This window comes from Muscardinus avellanarius (genome assembly GCF_963383645.1).
Source record: "Muscardinus avellanarius genome assembly, chromosome: 10".
Taxonomy (NCBI): domain Eukaryota; kingdom Metazoa; phylum Chordata; class Mammalia; order Rodentia; family Gliridae; genus Muscardinus; species Muscardinus avellanarius.
In genome coordinates, this window is record NC_137796.1 from 62404458 (window position 1) to 62423506 (window position 19049).

General features: G+C 50.9%; 1 protein-coding gene across 1 annotated transcript in view; it reads left to right on the forward strand.

Annotated features, from left to right (window-relative positions):
- Window positions 1-19049, forward strand: part of LOC308268570 (uncharacterized protein C19orf81 homolog) — a gene marked incomplete at both ends in the record, with an annotated part of 33552 nt that overhangs the window by 900 nt on the left and 13603 nt on the right. Inside the window, 5 exons of the mRNA XM_080703690.1 lie at window positions 140-201; window positions 791-926; window positions 8798-8867; window positions 9455-9522; window positions 18965-19037. Of these exons, the coding sequence (XP_080559816.1) occupies window positions 140-201; window positions 791-926; window positions 8798-8867; window positions 9455-9522; window positions 18965-19037 (409 nt within the window). The remainder of the gene's footprint in view (window positions 1-139; window positions 202-790; window positions 927-8797; window positions 8868-9454; window positions 9523-18964; window positions 19038-19049) is intronic.

The window sequence follows — 19049 nt, forward strand, 5'->3', positions numbered from 1 at the left end:
GAGGTTCTGACCTGGGGGCTGAGGCCGGGGACGGAGGGAGCTCAGCCACACATCTTGCCCTACTCGAGCCAGCTGCCAGACCCCAGGCGACCTCGGGGGTCCAGCCTCCCCCAATCACTCCGCCCCCCCACCCCGTAAGCGCTGAGGGACTACAACTCCCGGCAGGCCTCGCGCTCGCGCTGCGGCGACTTCGCAGGCCGGGTACCGTAGGGGCTGTTGGGAGTTGGAGTCCTCAGTGCCTCTTCGGGCTGCAGAGAGGATGAGATTTTTTTTTTTTTTTTTTTTTTTTTTTTTTTTTTGGTGTGTAGGGGGGGTGGCGGGTAAAGATGCCAGGGTCCCAAGACGCTGCAGGGGAGGGGAACAATGTCCAGGACTTGAAAGGTCGCAGATACCTAAGTCCTTGGGGCAGGGAATGGATAAAGCAATCCCCATACCCTGGGGATCGGTGGGCGAGAGGTGGGGTATACCCAGGTGTTTCGGGACCCCCTTTCCAGGGCCACGTGCCCCTCCCCCGGAGCGGCCCCCGAGCGCTGCAGATTCCCGCCGCCCCGCCTGAGGTCCACGCGCCTCTGCACCGACCCCCGCTCCCACGCTTGGGGCCGCCCCCCGGCTGGGCTGGGGCGGGGGCTGTGGCAGGGAGGGGGAGGAGCGGACTCACCCGGAGCCGCCGCCGCCGCCGCCGCCGCCGCAGCCCCGCGCGCCCGCCGCGGTGCCAGCCCGGCTCCTCCTCCGCCCCCTGTCGCAGGTCCGCAGCTCCTCCCCCTGCACCCCCTCTTCCCTCCTCTCCCAGCCCGCGGCCCGAAAGCCAAAATCGCGAGGCCGCAGCGAGGAAGCAGGGAGACTTCCAGGGACTGATGGCATCAGGGACGCAGAGCGTGTCTTCGTCGGTTATCCAGAGATCTGGCCTCACGACCCTCAGGATCTAAGTAAGGCTCTGCTTTGCTTAGACCACAAGTCCCGGACCCTGGTCCTCTCTTCCCCAGGTCCCAGGACTTTAAGGGCCGCCACCTGAGCATCTCTGAGGGCTGGTAGCAGCCTAGACCTCAGAGGCGGAGGCCTGTGACGGCCAGGAGTCTCCGGAGGCCGGGCAGGGACCTGGGCTGCTCTCGCTGGTACCATTCAAGCTCCTGGCCCTGACCCTGGTTTTCGGCAGCAAAACAGACACAATAAACTTATTTCTGAAGGGATGTAGAGTTTGGAAAAACAGCCAATATAGATAGAGCCCTGGTGCCAAGTCGACACGTAATAAATACTTTAAAAGTCGCAAGTAACAGTTCCTGTTATATTAATAGCAGTTAATGATGAGTGCCACTTACTATAATAAGTGGCCGTTGTCCTGTGTGCCCTGAAAGCGTTTTCTCATTTAATTTTCAGTTTGGCGCTGATATGGGCGTAATTATGTTATTCCCATTTCCCGGAGGAAGCAAATGAGACGCATGGAGGTTATTAAATCCCTTGGGTAAGGTCCAGATCTACACGGAGCAGTGGCAACCCAGAGAAGTGGCTTTGAGCACCCCCCCCTCACTTGATGCTGCCCCCCAACCAGTGACACCCAAATAAATAAAACCTCTAAGCAAAGGATTTCTTGTTCCTGCAAACTTAACTTTAAGACAAGTCTCCTCGGCTCTCTCTCAGACTAGGTCCCCCCACCCCCGAATTGCCTATGTCTGCATTATGGGGGGTGGGAGTGCTGGGAACTGAAACCAGGGGCATTCTACCTCTGAGCTACATCCCCAGCCCTTTTTATTTTGAAATAGGGTCTGGCTAAGTTGCTGAGGATTTTGCTAAATTGCTGAGACTGGCCTTGACTGCAGGTTCCTTCCTTCTTTTCAGCAATTCAGTGATCCCCCTGCTTGTCTCCCAAGCACTGGGATTATAGCTGTGTGCCCAGCCTATGTATACATTTTGCAGTGTTAATATACCACAGACCCCACCAGAAAAGCCTCCTGGCTTCACCCAGAGTCCCATTCTCTCCTAAGAAGGGCTGCTTAGGTCAGACGGGTGTACACACGCACCCTGTAGGGGGTGGGGAGTATATGCCTACAGAGGGTGCACCCAGGCCCTGCTGGCTCTTGCACCAGCGGGGGCCTGCCCAAGGTCCACAGGCACCCTGTTTCCCATGGAGACAGGCAGTGATGTGCACGCTCAGAAACGTGCACACAGATGGGCTTGCCGGCCTCCTGGGACGCGTTTCCAAAGAGACACTGGAATCTGTGGCTGCCTTGGTACCAAGAGGCAGCTGTGGTGTATAGGTTGTGTGTGTGGCTTTGGGGCCAGAGCCCCAGGGTTGGAATCCCAGCTCTGCTTTGCCTCGCTGTGCAACCCTCGGTGGGTTACTCATGTTCTCCATGTCTCTGTTTCCTCTCTGAGGATGACGATAACATATAGACGTGTGTGTGTGTGTGTGTGTGTGTGTGTGTATGCTATGCATGCATATATATACATATGTGTGTGTATATATATGTGTGTATATGTGTATATGTGTGTGTGTGTGTGTGTATATATATATATATATATATATATATATATATATATATGTATTTGTGGTGCTGGGGATTGAACCCAGGGCATTTTATGTCTGAGCTACACCCCCCACCAGATTTTTATTCTTTTTTTTTGGGGGGGGGTCTGGGGATGGGACCCAGGGGCATTCGACCTCTGAGCTACATCCCCTGCCCTGTTTTTTTCTCTATTTCCCTTTCTTTCTTTCTTTCTTTCTTTCTTTCTTTCTTTCTTTCTCTCTCTCTCTCTTTCTTTCTTTCTTTCTTTCTTTCTTTCTTTCTTTCTTTCTTTCTTTCTTTCTTTCTTTCGTGGTACTGGGGTTCCTGGAAACCCTTCTACCTCCGGGCTACACTCCCAGACACCTATTTTTTATATTTTTATTTGGAAACAGGGTCTCTTAAGCCATCAAGACTGGCTTCAAACCTGTGCACTCCTCATGTCTCCGCCTCCCAAGCACAGGGGATTACAAATGTGCGCCACCACACCTGGTTAGTTTTATTTTTTTATTTTGAAACAGAGTCTCACTAAGTTGCAGAGGGCCTAACTAAGTAGCTGAGGCTGTCCGTAAACCGTGATCCTCTGGTCTCAGCCTCCCAAATGCTGGGATTACAAGTGTGTGCCACCACGTCTGGCTTATTATATTCTTTTTTTCTTTCTTTTTTCTTTCTTTTCTTTCTTTCTTTCTTTCTTTCTTTTTTTTTTTTTTTTTTTTGGTGGTACTGGGGTTCCTGGAAGCCCTTCTACCTTCGGGCTACACTCCCAGACCCATTTTATATTTTATATTTTTTTATTTGGAAACAGGGTCTCTTAAGCCAGCGAGGCTGGCTCCGAACCAGCACGATCCTCCTGTCTCCGTCTCCCAAGCATGGGGATTACAAGCGTGCGCCACCATACCCGGCTTATTCTTTTTTTTAAAACAGGGTCTCACTAAGTTTCAAAGGGCCTCATTAAGTAGCTGAGGTTGGCTGAGAACACCAGTCCTCCTGTCTCAGCCTCTCAAGTACTGGGATTACAAATGTGTGCCACCACACCCAGCTATTTATTTATATTTAGAGACAGAATCTTGCTAAGTGGCCCAGGCTGGTCTTCAATCTGTAATCCTCTGGTCTCAGACTGCCAAGTATTGGGATTACAGGCATGTGCCACCACACCTAGCTGCCAGTTATTTTAAGTCTTTTCCTTCTTTCCTTCCTTCCTTCCTTCCTGCCTGCCTGCCTACCTGCCTTTCTCTTTCTTTCTTTCTTCCTTTCTTCTTTCTTTCTTTCTGTTTTGGTGTTGGGGATTGAACCCAGGACATTCAACCTCCAAGTGACACCCCCAGCCCTTTTTTTTCTTTTTGAAACAGAGTCTCACTAGGTTGCCAAGAGTCTTGCCATGTTGCTGAGGTTGTCCTTGAACCTGCGATCCTTCTGTCTCAGCCTGTGATCCTTGGGATTACATACATGAGCCACTGTGCCAGCTCATTAGATATTTAACCACACTCGAAAAGTGAGGAAACCCAGGCTCCCTGAGGGGCGTGCCCTGCCCGAGATCACACAGCCGGGAAGGGTGAGAGTTGAGGTTGAACGCAGTGTGGATCTCAACCCAGAGCCCTTGGCTTCAGCCACCGATGTGTGTGCGTCTACGACATCAGAGGAACTTGAGTGTCATGCCACTGGGAGTGTAGAATGTTATGCAGAGGAGTGAAAACGAGGCGTGGCGGTGCGTGCCTGCAGTCCCAGGCTGAGACAGGATGAGCGCAGGTTCACCACCAGCTTCAGCAATTTAGTGAGGCCCTCCACAACTTACTGAGACCTTGTTCCAAAATAAAAAGTAAAATAGGGTTGGGTGTGTAGCTCAGAGGTAGAACATCCTTGGGTTCAATCTCCAGTACCATCAATCAATCAATCAATCAATCAGTCAGACAAGTGGGCAGCCGGTCATAGTGGTAGTGGCACACACCTGTAATCCCAGTACTTGGGAGGCTGAGAAAGGAGGATTACAGTTTTGAGGTCAGCCTCAGTAATTTAGTAAGGCTCTTTCAAAATAAAAAGTATAAGGGAGCCAGGTGTGGTGGCGCACGCTTGTAATCCCAGCATTCGGGAGGCTGAGACTGGAGGATTGTGGTTTATGGCCAGCCTCAGCTACTTAGGCCCTTTGCAACCCAGTGAGACCCTGTTTTAAAATAAAGAATAAAAAATAGGGCAGGGTGCATAGCTCGGAGGTTGAATGCCCCTGGGTTCTATCCCCAGACCCACACACACAAAAAAAATGTATAAAGGCTTGGGGGTGTAAGCTCAGAGGTAGAATGCCCCAAGGGTTCCATCTTAGGAACCAAAAAGAAAAAAAGAAAAAACAAACAAAAAAAAAATGGATAGAGAGCCAGGAGACAGAGAAAATCCTCTTCATTAATTCAATTTCAATTCATGTAGTCATTCAATGCTTTCTGAGAAACTTTTGTGTGTGTGTGGTACCAGGGATTGAACCCAAGGGGGGTTTACCTCTTAGCTACACCCCCAGCCCTATTTTATTTTATTACTTTTTTTTTTTTTGCAGTACTGGGGATGGAACCCAGGGGCATTCTACCTATGAGCTACACCCCCAGCCCTATTTTTTATTCTTTATTTTGAAACAGGGTCTCACTGGGTTGCAAAGGGCCTCACTAAGTAGCTGAGGCTGCCCACAAACCCCGATCCTCCTGTCTCAGCCTCCCGAATGCTGGGATTACAAGTGTGCGCCACCACGCCCGGCTCTTAATATTATGAAACAGGGTCTCACAATGTTGCAGAGGGTCTCATGTTGCTGAGGCTGAAAACCTGTGATCCCTCTTGTCTCAACCTCCCAAATACTGGGATTATAATCCTGTGCCACCAGGTCCGGTTCAGAGCACTTATTTTGTACCAGCTATTTCTCTAGGTGCCCACGATGCACCTGGGAACAGACAAGAATCCCAGCTTGGGGGAGCTCAGGGCCTAGTGGCAGAGATGGACAATGATCAAATAACCATTCATCCTAGAATTGTCAAACTAGGATCTCCGCCATGAAGGAAAGTTCAGGGCGCCATGTGTTTGAGAAGGAAGTCAGGGAAGGCTTCTTCCCCTGCAAGCTGACATTTGAGCTGAGCTGAGAGGGGTGAGGGGCATAAGCCAAAGGAAGACGGGAGAATGGAGGAGAAACCTGCTTAAGGCCTGGGGGCGGGAGGGAGCTCAGCACACTGAAGGCTGCTGAGCACACAAGGGCCACGGGGGCGGCACTTTGTTTTGCTCATTGACGTGTCCTCGCCTGACACCATGCCTGGAACATGGTAGGCACCCACTAAATATTGGTGGGTTGAATGAACGGCTAGCTGGATAAATAGAGGAAAGTCCAGATGCATACATGTGTTCATGGATGGGTGGATGCTGGAGGGACGGGGAAGCGAATGGTTGGATGGAAGACAGATGGCTTGATACTAGAGGGAAGGATGGATGGATGTTGGAAGAATAAATGGATGGATGGGGACGTGGTGGTGCAGGCCTATAATCCCAATACTTGGGAGGCTGGGACAGGAGGATCACAGGTTCAAGGCCAGCCTCAGCAGTTTAGAAAGCTGAGACCTAGCTTAGCAAGGCAGCAAGACCTTCCAAAACAATACAAAAAAATAGATGGATGGATGGATGGATGGATGGATGGATGGATATGAATGTACAAATGTATTTGTGGATAGGAGGATGGGTGAATGGATGCCAGAGAGATGGATGAATAATTAAGTAGATAGTTGAATGGGTAGGTGATTTTTTTTTTTTGTGTGTGTGTGGTACTGGGGTTCCTGGAAGCCCTTCTACCTCCGGGCTACACTCCCAGACCTATTTTTTATATATTTTTTTGAAACAGGGTCTCTTACGCCAGAGCGGCTGGCTTCGAACCTGCACGATCCTCCTGTCTCTGCCTCCCGAGCGCGGGGATTACAAGCGTGCGCCACCATGCCCGGCCTGAATGGGTAGGTGATTGTATGGAAGGATGCTGGAAGAATAAATGGATGGGTGGATAAACAGATGAAATGTATGGATGTATAGATGTATTCATGGATGGGTGGATGGATGGGTGGATGAGTGGAGAGTTGAATGGATGACTGTTTAGATGGATGGATAGTGGAAGAATGGGTGGAGGGATGTACAGATGTGTAAATGTATTCTAGGATGGGAGAATGGACAGATGCTGGAGGGAGGGTAGGGTGAATGGATGGAAGATGGATGGCTGGATGAGTAGATGGTAAATAAGTGGATGACTGTATGGATGAATGGATATTAGAAGAATAAATGGAGGGAAACCGGGCGTGGTGGCGCACGCTCGTCATCCCAGCATCCGGGAGGCTGAGACAGGAGGATCGCGGTTCGCGGCCAGCCTCAGCTACTTAGTGAGGCCCTCCGCAACTCAGTGAGACCCGGTTTCAAAATAAAGAATAATAAGCCGGGCGTGGTGGCACACTCTTGTAATCCCAGCATTCGGGAGGCTGAGACCTGGAGGATCGCGGTTTGCGGACAGCCTCAGCTACTTAGTGAGGCCCTCTGCAACTCAGTGAGACCCGGTTTCAAAATAAAGAATAAAAAATAGAGCCGGGGCTGTAGCTCGGAGGTCAAATGCCCTTGAGTTCCATCCCCAGACCCACAAAAAAATAAAAAATAGGGCGAGGAGTGTAGCTCGAAGATCAAATGCCCCTGGGTTCCATCCCCAGTACCGCAAAAAAAAAAAAAAAAAAAAGAAAAAGAAGAAATGAAAGCATAGCTGCATCAATGTTTGCACAAATACCTACAGATTTGCACACAAATGCACCTGGAGATAGATGAGCCCTTGCATACATGTGTGTGTGAACACAGATTCACTTTTTCTGGTGCTCCCCACAGAGCGAGCAAACACCGACAAGAGAGGCAGACCAAGCTGGCCGGGCTGTGTGTCCAGGGAGGCAGGAAGGCAAATCCTCCCAACTGGGTGACAGGCAGCCCTGTCGCCGCCTTGACATTTTTGCTGGAACTAGAGAAAAATGCTGATTGGGGGATATGTCCCAAGCTGGCAGCGGGCCAGGGGTGGCCCAAGGCAGAGGGATGAATAAGCGGATGGAACGGGGGGGGGGGGGGACAGGAGGAGAGCAGAGAGACACAGAGAGAGAGACCAAGACACAGAAACAGAGCCGTGGAAAGCAGCGGGAGAGACAGGGAAAGAGGTGGAAGGGGAGAGATGGAGATAGACTACACAGGAGGGTGCAGCGAGGCAAGAGAGTGGGACGGAGATGCAGAAAGACAGACGTGGGATACAGTAACTCAAGTTCAGACAGAGAGCTGAGGTCAGGATCCACACAGGTAGAGAAGGAAGGGGAAGACACAGAGAGATGCAAATGAGACCCAGCCCTGGAAGAAAGAAGAGAGAGAGAGAGAGAAAAAAAAGAAGCAGCCGGGCGTGGTGGCGCACACTTGTAATCCCAGCATTCTGGAGGCTGAGACTGAAGGATCACGGTTTGAGGACAGCCTCAGCTACTTAGTGAGGCCCTCCATAACTTAGTAAACCCCTGTTTCAAAATGAAGAATAAAAAATAGGGCAGGGGGTGTAGCTCGGAGGTCGAATGCCCCTGGGTTCCATCCCCAGACATGCAAAAAAAAAAAAAAAAAGAAAAGAAAGAAAAAAAAGAAAAAATAGAACCGGAGACAGGGTTCAGAGCAGGTACAGCCAGACACAAAGACAGAATCAGGGAAGGGAATTGCCTTCCACCAAGTGCCCCTCTGCCTAGCTCAGATTTGGAAGCTTCTTTTAAGCACCAACAGTCCTTGAAGATAGCATTATTGCCAAGAGATGAGGAAACTGGGGCTCAGAGAGGGGAAGACGTTTGCCCAGGCTTGCACGGCATTTGTGAGTGTGTGTGTGTGTGTGTGTGTGTGTGTGTGTGTGTGTGCCCGCGCGCGCGTGTGTACATGTGCATATGGGGTACTGAGGACCAAATGCACAGGGGTTCTACCTCCGAGCTACATCTCAAGCCCTATTTAATTTAATTTTGATGTCCATCAAGGAGGAACAGTAGTCAGTGAAGGCAAAGGCCCTCTGGAAGTGGAAAGAAAAGGAGAGAAAAAAAGTGACCAGGGACAAATTCAGCCTCCTCTCCCATGGCTCCCGCAGAGAGCTCCAGACACAAGAAAGGGATGACCACCATGCCACCACTAGGTGGACTCTAGCACCTGAGGCCCGACGTCCCCAGCCCTCCTCCCTCAGACCCAGGGGCAGGAGCCCCAGCCCTTCCCCCACGGTTCCATGGCAACTAGGGCCCTGCCCCTCTTCCCCTCCCCCACAGAGAACCCATTTCGGTTTGACAGTCGCCTGTGTCTAAACCCGTTCCCGAAACAGACAGGGATGAGCGGAGGGCAAGTGGGCCCAGAAAGGGGATGAGAGAGGGGCGGGGAGGCCGGGCTGGTGGCAGAGGCCGCTGTGTAGTCAGAGATGGAGGAAGCCGACTGGGGAGCGGGTGATAGAGGCCAAAGAGTATGAAGAAAGGCGGAGCGCGGGGGGCTGAGGAGATGCTGGGAAATCTGATATGAAAGCGGAGATTATTAGCTGGGGAGATGGAGCCAGAGAGGCAAGAATTCGGGAGGCAGAGGACGGAGAAGTCCAGTAAAAAAATAGAAGAGAGGTGGGGAGAGAGGAAGGGCAGGCGGGAGGCAGAGAGATGGGGAAAGAATGAGGGAGAGAGGGATAAGGAAAAAGAGTCGAGGAGACCGAGAGAAACCGGGGAAGAAACGGGGAGACCAGAAAGAAGTAGCTGGGACGCACTGGAGGTCCCCGAGGTCAGGGGAACTCGGTTCTCCTTGTGGCCTCAGCCTTCCCATCCTTTCTTCTCTTCCCCTCGGGGTTTCAAAGAGGAAGCAGCAGCGAGGCGGAGGAGCAGGGGTGGGCGGCCCAGTCAGACCCTTTCTCCCCTCCCGGCTGAGACCTCCTTCACCCGCCTTCCCAGGACGCTGCAGGAGGTGGAGCCCCTGCGCGCCTCCAGCCTGGGCAGCCCCGGCGCGCACCGGGAGGCAGGTACCAGCCCGGCCGGGGGCGGGGCGGGTGGCTCTCCACGCCCCGCACGGCTGCCCAGGCCCTCAGGTGGCCACAGAGAGAGACCACCTCGCCACCCCGCCACGCACACGAACGTGTCCGCCAGATCCCTGGACCGCGGCTCCGGGGACCTCAAACTACAATTCCCATGAGCTCTGCAGCTCCCTGGTCGATTTCTGCACAGGAAACTACATTTCCCATGAGGCTCCGCAGAGCCCTGGCCAATCGCTGCGCCCAGGACTACATTTCCCATGAGATTCTGCAGCGGCCCGGCCAAGCTCTGCACGCAGAACTACATTTCCCAGGAGCCTCCGGGGCCTTAGCAACTCCACGGCCTTTTTTCTCCTTGAACGCCCTCGCTCTCCTTGGCTTCAACGCAGTGCCCCGCATCTTTCCTTCTTTTTTTCCCCCTCTAGTACTGGAGATAGAACCTAGGGTCATTTTTACCTGCGAGATACACTCCCAACCTTGTTTTTTTAAAACAAGGTCTCACTATGTATCTGAGGCTGGCAGCGAACTGCGATCCTCTTGTTTCAGCCTCCCAAGTACCGGGATTACAAGCATGCGCTACCACGCCTGGCTCCGTATCTTCCCTTCTTTTCTCTCCCCTGGGTTTATTTTTATTTTATTTTATTTTTTGTGGGTCTAGAGATGGAACCCAGAGGCATTTGACCTCCGAGCTACACCCCCTCCCCTATTTTTTATTCTTTAATCTGAAACAGGGTCTCACTAAATTGCGGAGGGCCTCACTAAATAGCTGAGGCTGTCCGCAAACCTTGATCCTCTGGTCTCAGCCTCCTGAATGCTGGGATTACAAGCGTGTACCACCAAGCCTGGCTCCCATGGTTTTCGTTTTTAAATGGCACCACCGCCAATCCAGTCACAGAGCCGGCACCCATTCCTACCCAGGGCCCATCAACCTTCATCGCCCTGCCCTCCGAGTCTCCTGCCTGCCTGGTCTCTTCTTTATCCCCACAATCTTGGCTCAGGTCCACGGGGACCCTCTTGTCCCTTCTCTCTGGTCTTCAGTCTATCCCCTCCAGCCCGTAGTCCTGATGGCTCTCAAAGGGTATGGTCTTGCTGACATCTTGTGCTGACCTCAGCTGGCCCCGTTGACCGCTTTTCCTGGCTTCCCAGCGCCCTCAGCCTGACTTTTGAGGTCCGGTGTGGTTTGGCCCCTGCTGACAGCTTCAGGGTCCTGTACCAGGGCTTCCTGACTTAACACAGCTCATCCCTGACTCAATATGGATACTGAGGAATGTCTCAGTAAGGATGCATGTGGCTGCGGGTAATAGAAAACCGGACTGTGTACAGAGTGGGAATGTCATGATCTCACCCACAAAGAAACTCAGAAGTGTGTGTGGGAGGAGTTGGGTCTAGTGGAAGCAGCCGCTCAGTGAGAATACCGAGGACCCGTTTTCTATCTCTCAGTCTTTTGGTTTGGAACATGCTACCTTTATGTGCCACCTTCCTTTACCCCTTGGTCACAAAATGGCTGCCACAGTTCTAGGCATCACCTTCAGAGGTCTTCATTCTTAGAGCCCCCAAGTGACCTCTCCTCATCTCACTGACCGACTCACCTGCCCACTGGTACCTGGCAAGAGGAATGGGATTAGCATAATTTTACTCAGGGGTTCTGAATTCTGGCGGCACACTAGGTAGAAGGTTGTTAGAAACAAAACAGAAAACTATGCCTAGCTCCACCTCAGACGTCCTTTTACAAGAATCTGTGATGAGGGTACCTGAGCAGCTCTATTTATATATTTTTATAATAATTGTCAGGTGCCTCTGATGAATAACAAGGGCTGGGACACACTGGTTTAAGCTGGCTAAGTATTCCTGAGGCACCCGGGGGTGGGTGAGCCTCCTGAGTCACTTAGGTGTAAAATGGACCCTCCTGCCCAGGAGAAGAGGATGGGTGGCCGAGCGGGGGTCTCCTTCCTTGGTGTCTGCTGTGTACCCTACTCTGGGCCGGGCATTCTGCTATGAATAGCCAGTGCCCACAAAACAGAACAGACATGGTTTCTTTGCCCTCGGGATCAGTGCCCCAGAAGGTATCTTATCTCTCTCCTTCCTTCCTTCCTTTCTTTCTTTCTTTCTTTCTTTCTTTCTTTCTTTCTTTCTATTTATTTATTTATTTATTTATTTACTTATTATTTCTTGCATGTTACCAGAAGTTGGACCCAGGAGCATTCTACTTCCAAATTACAAGCCCAGCCCCATTTTAATCTTTATTTGGAAACAGTGTCTCACTAAATTGCCCAGGCTGGCCTCAAACCTGCCATCCTCCGGTCTCAGCCTCCCAAGTACTGGGATTACAAGTGTGCGCCACCACGCCTGGCTAACCCGGAAGCTTTCTACCTCCAACCTACACCCCTGTTCTATTTTGAAACAGAGTCTTGCTAAATTACTGAGGCTGGCTTTCAAATGGCACCACTGCCTCGAACCCGTGATCCTCCTGTCTCCGGCTCCTAAGTACTGGGATAACAGGCATGTGCCATCACACTTGAATACCCACAGCCCTTTTTATTTAATTTTCAAACAAGGTCTCGCTAAGTTGCTGAAGCTGGCCTTGGACCTGCGATCTTGCTGTTTCAGCCTCCCGAGTACTGGGGGTGCAGGTGTGCGCCACCGTGCCGGGCAACTTGTCTTTCTGTCCGAGCACAACCCCGCACGGTCTCAGCTAGATTGAGGGGCCGGTTTTAAACGAGCTTCATGAACAGCTCCCCAAAGTGGAGTTGAGCAGTCGGCCGGTTTTGTAGCTCACCATCTCTTCCTTTCAGTTTTGCTCGATTCTTTGCTGATTTTTGGAACCAACGACATGTTTAGTTCGTCAGGTCACAGCGTCAGCGGAGGCCACTAGAAAGCTCGTGACTGTGGTGCCTCATGGACCAGGTCACCCCGACTGCTCTCGGGCAGTGAGTTCAGACGTGCACGCAGCGCATTGCCTCACAAATAATGTATAACCGACGGTTGCAGTAAGTGCTCTGGAGGACTGGGGCTGAAAGGATTCTAGGAAGTTCCTTCAGATGACCCTTTTTTTTTTTTTTTTTTTTTTTTTTTGGTGGTACTGGGGGTGGAACCCAGAGGCTTTCTACCTCCGGGCTATACTCCCAGACCCATTTTATATTTTATTTGGAAACAGGGTCTCGCTAAGTTGCTGAGAGCCTCACTCAGTAGCTGAGGCTGGCTTCGAACCTGTGCGATCCTCCTTTCTCAGCCTCTCAAGCGCGGGGATTACAAGCGTGCGCCACCACGCCCGGCGACCCTGTTCTCTTTTACTTAAAGAGCCTGGCTCACACCGGCCCCTCTGTATGAAATCTCCCTCTCCCCGCCACCTTCTTCTTTGGCAAACTCCTCCTTACCCCTCAAGTTTCACTGTGCATGACACCCTCTCTGGGAAGCCTTCCCTGATTGCCCTGGGCTAGGCTTCCCTTCCATTAAAGTACATATTTCCTCATCCCTTTTTTGAGGTAGTGGGGATGGAACCCAGGGGCATTTACCTCTGAGCTACACCCCCGACCCTATGTTTTATTCTTTATTTTGAAACAGGGTCTCACAAAGTTGCAGAGTGCCTCACTGAGTAGCTGAGGCTGGCCGGGAATCTGCAATCCTCCTGTCTTGGCCTCCCCAACTACTGGGATTACAAGTGTGCGCCAAAATGCCCGGTTCATAGTGCCCTTTTCAAAGCCCGCCTCCCACTGGGCACCATGGTGCAAGCCTATAATCTCAGTACTTGGGAGGCTGAGACAAGAAGATCTCAGCAACATAATGAGACTCTGTTTCAAAGTAAAAAATAAAGCGAGTTGGGATATAAGCAGGTTTGGTTGGAGACTGGAGGTAGAATGCCCCCAAGCTCAATCCCCTGTACAAAAGAAAAGGAAAGAAAGAGTGTCTCCCCCATGACCCGGGGTTCTGGGCGTTCAGGGCGGGACTCACTCACATCTTGGTCCCCAGCGTCCTCCAAGGACAACGGAAGCGTCTGAGATGACGTCAAAGACAGAGGCTGTTACACTTAATTATTCAGTGAGCACTTAGTTTTAAACTTATGCTTTTATTGATTCAGCTGTACATATACGTTTCAATGAATGTACTGAAATCACGTGTAATTCAGTGAGTATTGCTTCTTTTTATTTAATTTTATTTATTTATTTTTATGTATGTATTTATCTGTTTTATTATTTATTTACTTATTATTTATTTGTTTATTTTTGGCACTAGGGATTGAGTCCAGGGACATTCTACCTCCAAGCCACACCCCCAGTCCTTTTTATTTTTTTTATTTTGAAACAGAGTCTCGCTAAATTGCCAGGGCTGGCCTGAAATTCCAGTACTTGGAAGGCTGCGATAGAATCACATGGCCCAGGCTGGCCTCAGCAACTTGGCAAGGCCCTCTTTCTTCTCTTCTCTTATCCTTCCTCTCTTTCTCTCTCCCTCTCTCTCTCTTTCTCTCTCTTTCTCTATCTCTTTCTTTCTCTCTTTCTTTCTTCTTTCTTTTATCCTTCCTCCCTCTCTCCCTTCCTCTTTCCCCCTTCCCTTTCTTTCCTTTTCCTTTTCCTTTTCCTTTTCCTTTTCCTTTTCCTTTTCCTTTCCTTTCCTTGTATATGGGATTGAATCCACCAGAAAGATTCTACCTCTGAGCTATGCCCCCGGCCCCTTTTTATTTTGAAACAGGGTCTAAGTTGTGGGGAGCCTAAGTTGTTGGAGTTGGCATAGAACCTGAGATCTGCCTACCTCAGCCTCTTAGATATGAACCACCATGCCCAGTGAGACCCTGTTTCAAAATAAAAATATAAAAAGAGGATGTGTGTGTGTGTGTGTGTGTGTGTGTGTGTGTGTGTGTGTATGTATATGTATATACTGGGGATGGAACCCAGGGGCATTCTACGTCCAAGCTACATCCCCAGCCCTATTTTTTATTCTTTATTTTGAAACCGGGTCTCACTGAGTTGCAGAGGGCCTAAGTAGCTGAGGCTGTCCGCGAACCACGATCCTCCGGTCTCAGCCTCCCAAATGCTGGGATTACAAGCTTGCGCCACCACGCCCGGCTTGGTTGCTGTTACTATTAAGTGGACACATTAGAGGAGGAATCTGCTGTATCTGGGGGTAGAGAGAGGCCAGAGTAGCTAGGAGGAAATGACCAGGGGTCTACAGCGGTGATCACACATGGTAAGTGCTTCTTGAAGCAGATCTTAATAAATTGCTGATTCTGCCAAATGTGGTGGCGCATGCCTGTGTGGTCCCAGGACTTGGGAGACTAAGACAGGAGGATCCCAGGTTTGAGGCCAATCCTCAGCCACTTAGCAAGACTCTGTTTCAAAATAAAAATCAAGCCGGGTGTGTGTTAGCACAGGCTTGTTAATCCCAGTACCTGGGAGGCTGAGACAGGAGGACTGGCCTCAGCCACTTAATGAGGCTCTCAGTAACTTAGTAAGAGCCTGTTTCCAAACAAAATAAAATAGGTCTGGGGGTGTAGCTTGGAGGTAAAATACCCATGGGTACTATCCCCAGTACCACCAAAGTAAGTAAGTAAGTAAGTAAGTAAGTAAGTGAGTAAGTAAGTAAATCCGGCAGGCAGGCTTGGGTGTAGCCAAGAGGTAGAAAGCCCCTGGTTTCAATCCTCAGTACCACCAACCCCCTTACACACACACATTCTAATCTGGGCTGGGCCATGAAATGCTATGTTTCAAACAAAATCTCTAGACCACTCACAGACGAGGAAGTCTGCACTAAGTGAGAACTCATTTCAAAGGGGGCGGAAGGGCCTCTGGTGGCTTCAAGTCTGAGGTACTGAGAGAGAGAACTCACGCCTGCTGGCCTGGGGACAGGGCAGGGTGCCGACTATGGCACAGGCCCAGCTGTGCCAACACCCTGGAGTCAAAGACTGCCGGGAGCTCCCAGTGGCGACCACATGCTGGAGGCAGCCTGTACTGGTCCCAGGGACCACACGTGGCACTTCTAAAATTTGGGAGTTTTGCCAGGCGTGGTGGCGCGCACTTGTAATCCCAGTACTTGGGAGACTGAGACAGGAGGATCGCGCAGGTTCGAAGCCAGCCTCGGCTACTTAGTGAGGCTCTCAGCAACCTAGTGAGACCTTTTTTCCAAATTAAATATAAAATGGGTCTGGGAGTGTAGCCTAGAGGTAGAAAGCCCCTGGGTTCCATCTCCAATACCACACACACACAAAAAAAAAAAAAAAAAAAAAAAGGGGGAGGGGGTTATTTTGTAGTACTGGAGATGGAACCCAGAGGCATTCTACCTCTTGAGTAGAACAGGGCCTTGCTAGGTTGTTGAGGGTCTCACTAAGTTGCTGAGGCTGCAATCTTCCTGTCTCAGCCCCCCAAGTACTAGGATTACAGGCATGCACCACCAAGCCTGGGCAGAATGTTGAATTTTGCAAGCTGGTTTTTCAGACTGTTGGTTGGATGACATTAGCCATAGTGGGGGTGTTGACACCATGAAAATTGGCCAGTGCTGTCTGTGTGTGTGTGTGTGTGTGAGAGAGAGAGAGAGAGGGGGGGGGCTGCTGTTAAACATACAGCAACACACCACTGCCTACAGCTAACAAAGGGAGTTTATGGACTTGTGAGAGGAACATGCGCACATGTGGGGTGTCTCAGGGATGTTTAAAAGGACTTACTGCAAGCCGGGCGTGGTGGCTCACGCTTGTAATCCCAGCATTCGGGAGGCTGAGACAGGAGGATCGCGGTTTGCGGACAGCCTCAGCTACTTAGTGAGGCCCTCTGCAACTCAGTGAGACCCTGTTTCAAAATAAAGAATAAAAAACAGGGCAGGGGGTGTAGCTTGGAGTTTGAATGCCCCTGGGTTCCATCCCCAGATCCACCGGAAAAAAAAAAAGGAGTTACTGCAGTGGTTGGGCTGTGCCAGGTGGTCAGGGGCTCAGGGAAGTGGGTTTTGCCCTGGATGGGGTGCTGGCAGGAGGCCAGGACCCGAGAGGACTAAATGGAGCCAGTGCTGTGGCTGGTTAGGAAGCAGTCATCAGCTCCAAGCCAAGAAGGGAGTGTTGGATCGTTCTTGTGGCTTGGGAAACATCCATGTTTCTGTCCACGTGGAGACATGATTCAGGTGTGCGTTGTTTCCATGCATCATGGTCCCCGCAGCCTTGCTGGGTGTGGGAGCTGTGGGGCATCGTGAGCGTGGCAGGGCTGGGCTGTGAGCACATGTGGCTCCTGGCTGTCAGGGATGCTCTGCTCTCTCTCTCTCTCTCTCTCTCTCTCTCTCTCTCTCTCTCTCTCTTTTCTTTTCTTTTTCTTTTTCTTTTTTCTTTTTGGTGGTACTGGGAGTAGAACCCAGAGGCTTCCTACCTCCGGGCTATACTCCCAGCCCTATTTTATATTTTATTTGGAAACAGGGTCTCACTAAGTAGCTGAGAGCCTCACTAAGTAGCCGAGGCTGGCTTCGAACCTGTGCGATCCTCCTGGCTCAGCCTCCCAAGCGCGGGGATTACAAGCGTACGCCACTGCACCCGGCTTGCTCTGCTCTCTTTTATCTGTTATGACAATAAGACTCCAAAATAAAATGACATAAGACAAGTTTATTTCTCTCCTAAGATGGTCTGGATATGGGACACCTGGGCTCTAGAGAGAGTTCAGGGGCCCAGGTTCCTCCCATATTGTTGCTCAGTACGTCCCAGCATGGTAGAAGCTGAGTTATTGCTATATCCACGTTCCGGCCCAAGGGAAGGGAGAAAATGTCTAAGGCAAACAACTAACTACCTTCCTTCACTATTAATTACCTATCTACCTACCTATGAACCCAGGGATGTTCTACCTCTGACCTGCATACCTAGCCCTATTTTATTTTGAAACAGGGTCTCAGCTGAGAATGGTGGTACACACCTGTAATCCCAGTACTTGGGAGGCTGAGAAAGGAGGATCACAGGTTCGAGGCCAGCTTTAGCAATTTAGCCAGATCCTGTTTCAAAATAAAAAATAAGCGAGGCATGGTAGCACATGCCTGTAATCCCAATACTTGGGAGGCTGAGACAGGAGGTTCTCAGGTTCAAGGCCAGCCTCAGCAATTTAGTGAGGACCTCAGCAACTTAATGAGACCCTGGTTCAAAATAAAAAGTAAAAATGAGCCAGGTGTGGTGGTGCATGCCTGTAACCCCAGTAATTGGGAAGCTGAGACAGGAGGACCTCAAGTTCGAAGACAGTGTCAGCAAGTAGTGATACTCTCATCAGTCTAGTGAGAGCCTGTTAATAAAAAAGTCTGAGTACATAGCTTAGAGGTAGAATGCCCCTGGGTTCAATCCCTATTACCATAAAAATAAATGAATGAATGAATAAATAAAATAAATAAGGCCCAGGGGTGTAGTTTGGAGGTAGAACGCCCTTGGATTCAATCCTCAGTATCACTCTCCCCCCCACATACACACACGCACAAAATGAAGAAACGAAGGAAGGAAAGAAATGTCCTCAGTAAATTGCTGAGGCTGGCCTTGAAGCGGAGATTCTCCTGCCTCAGCCTCCCAAGAACTGGGATCACAGATGTGCACCACTGCACCCCGCCGGAAGTAGTTTTCTTTTAACCAAATGACCCCAAAGTTGTGCACTCCACTCCTGCTAGCACTCTCTGGGTCCCATGATCACATCCAGCTGCCAAGGATGGTGGACAGCCTTGCGCTGGATAGAACTCCAGGACTGAAGGGGAAGGGGGATGGGTCACGTGGGGCAGCCACAGAGGCCTGTGAGGGGGAGACCAGTTAGCAGATGGTGGGGTTGTCAAGAGGGGCCAGATCACCGGGCGTGGTGGGCATGCTTGTCATCGCAGCATTCGGGGGGCTGAGACCAGAGGATTGCAGTTTGCAGACAGCCTCAGCTACTTGGTGAGGCCCTCTGCAACTCAGTGAGACCCGGTTTCAAAATAAAGAATAGAAAATAGGGCTGGGGGTGTAGCTCGGAGGTAGAATGCCCCTGGGTTCCATCCCCAGTACCACACACACACACAAAAAAAGCAGGGCTGGATCTAAGAACTGCCACCAGTCAAGTTCCAGTATGCAGACTGGTTCTAAAAGGCTGGAAAATGTGCAAACTAGACTTACATGTCACAGGAGTGAAGGGAGTGGGGCACTGCCTGGGAGAAGGCAGGCAGAGCCCTTGGAAAAGCAGCAGCAGGAGCAAGTTCCTTCCCTTCCCGCTGGCCTCACAGGCTCCCTCTGGCGCCCCCGTCAGGCAGATCCTAGTGGGAACCCAGCTGTCAGAGCAGAACTAGTCAGCAGCCCCGGCTCCAGCATCTCAAAGCTAGGATGGAAGGGTGAAATTTGGAGCCAAACCACAACAGCCCAATAAATGGCCTGTGACTTATTCATAACTGGCATGGACGGCACCAGGCGATGTCCATTTAAGCAGAGTAATGGCTGAGGGGGACTGAGGGCAGCTGACACTGGGTTCTCTGTCCTCAGGAGCCCTCCTTGTGGACCTGGAGACCCCAGAGGATATGCAGTCTCGGAGTCTGTGCAGGCCCCTCAAATCCTCGTGAGTGACCCT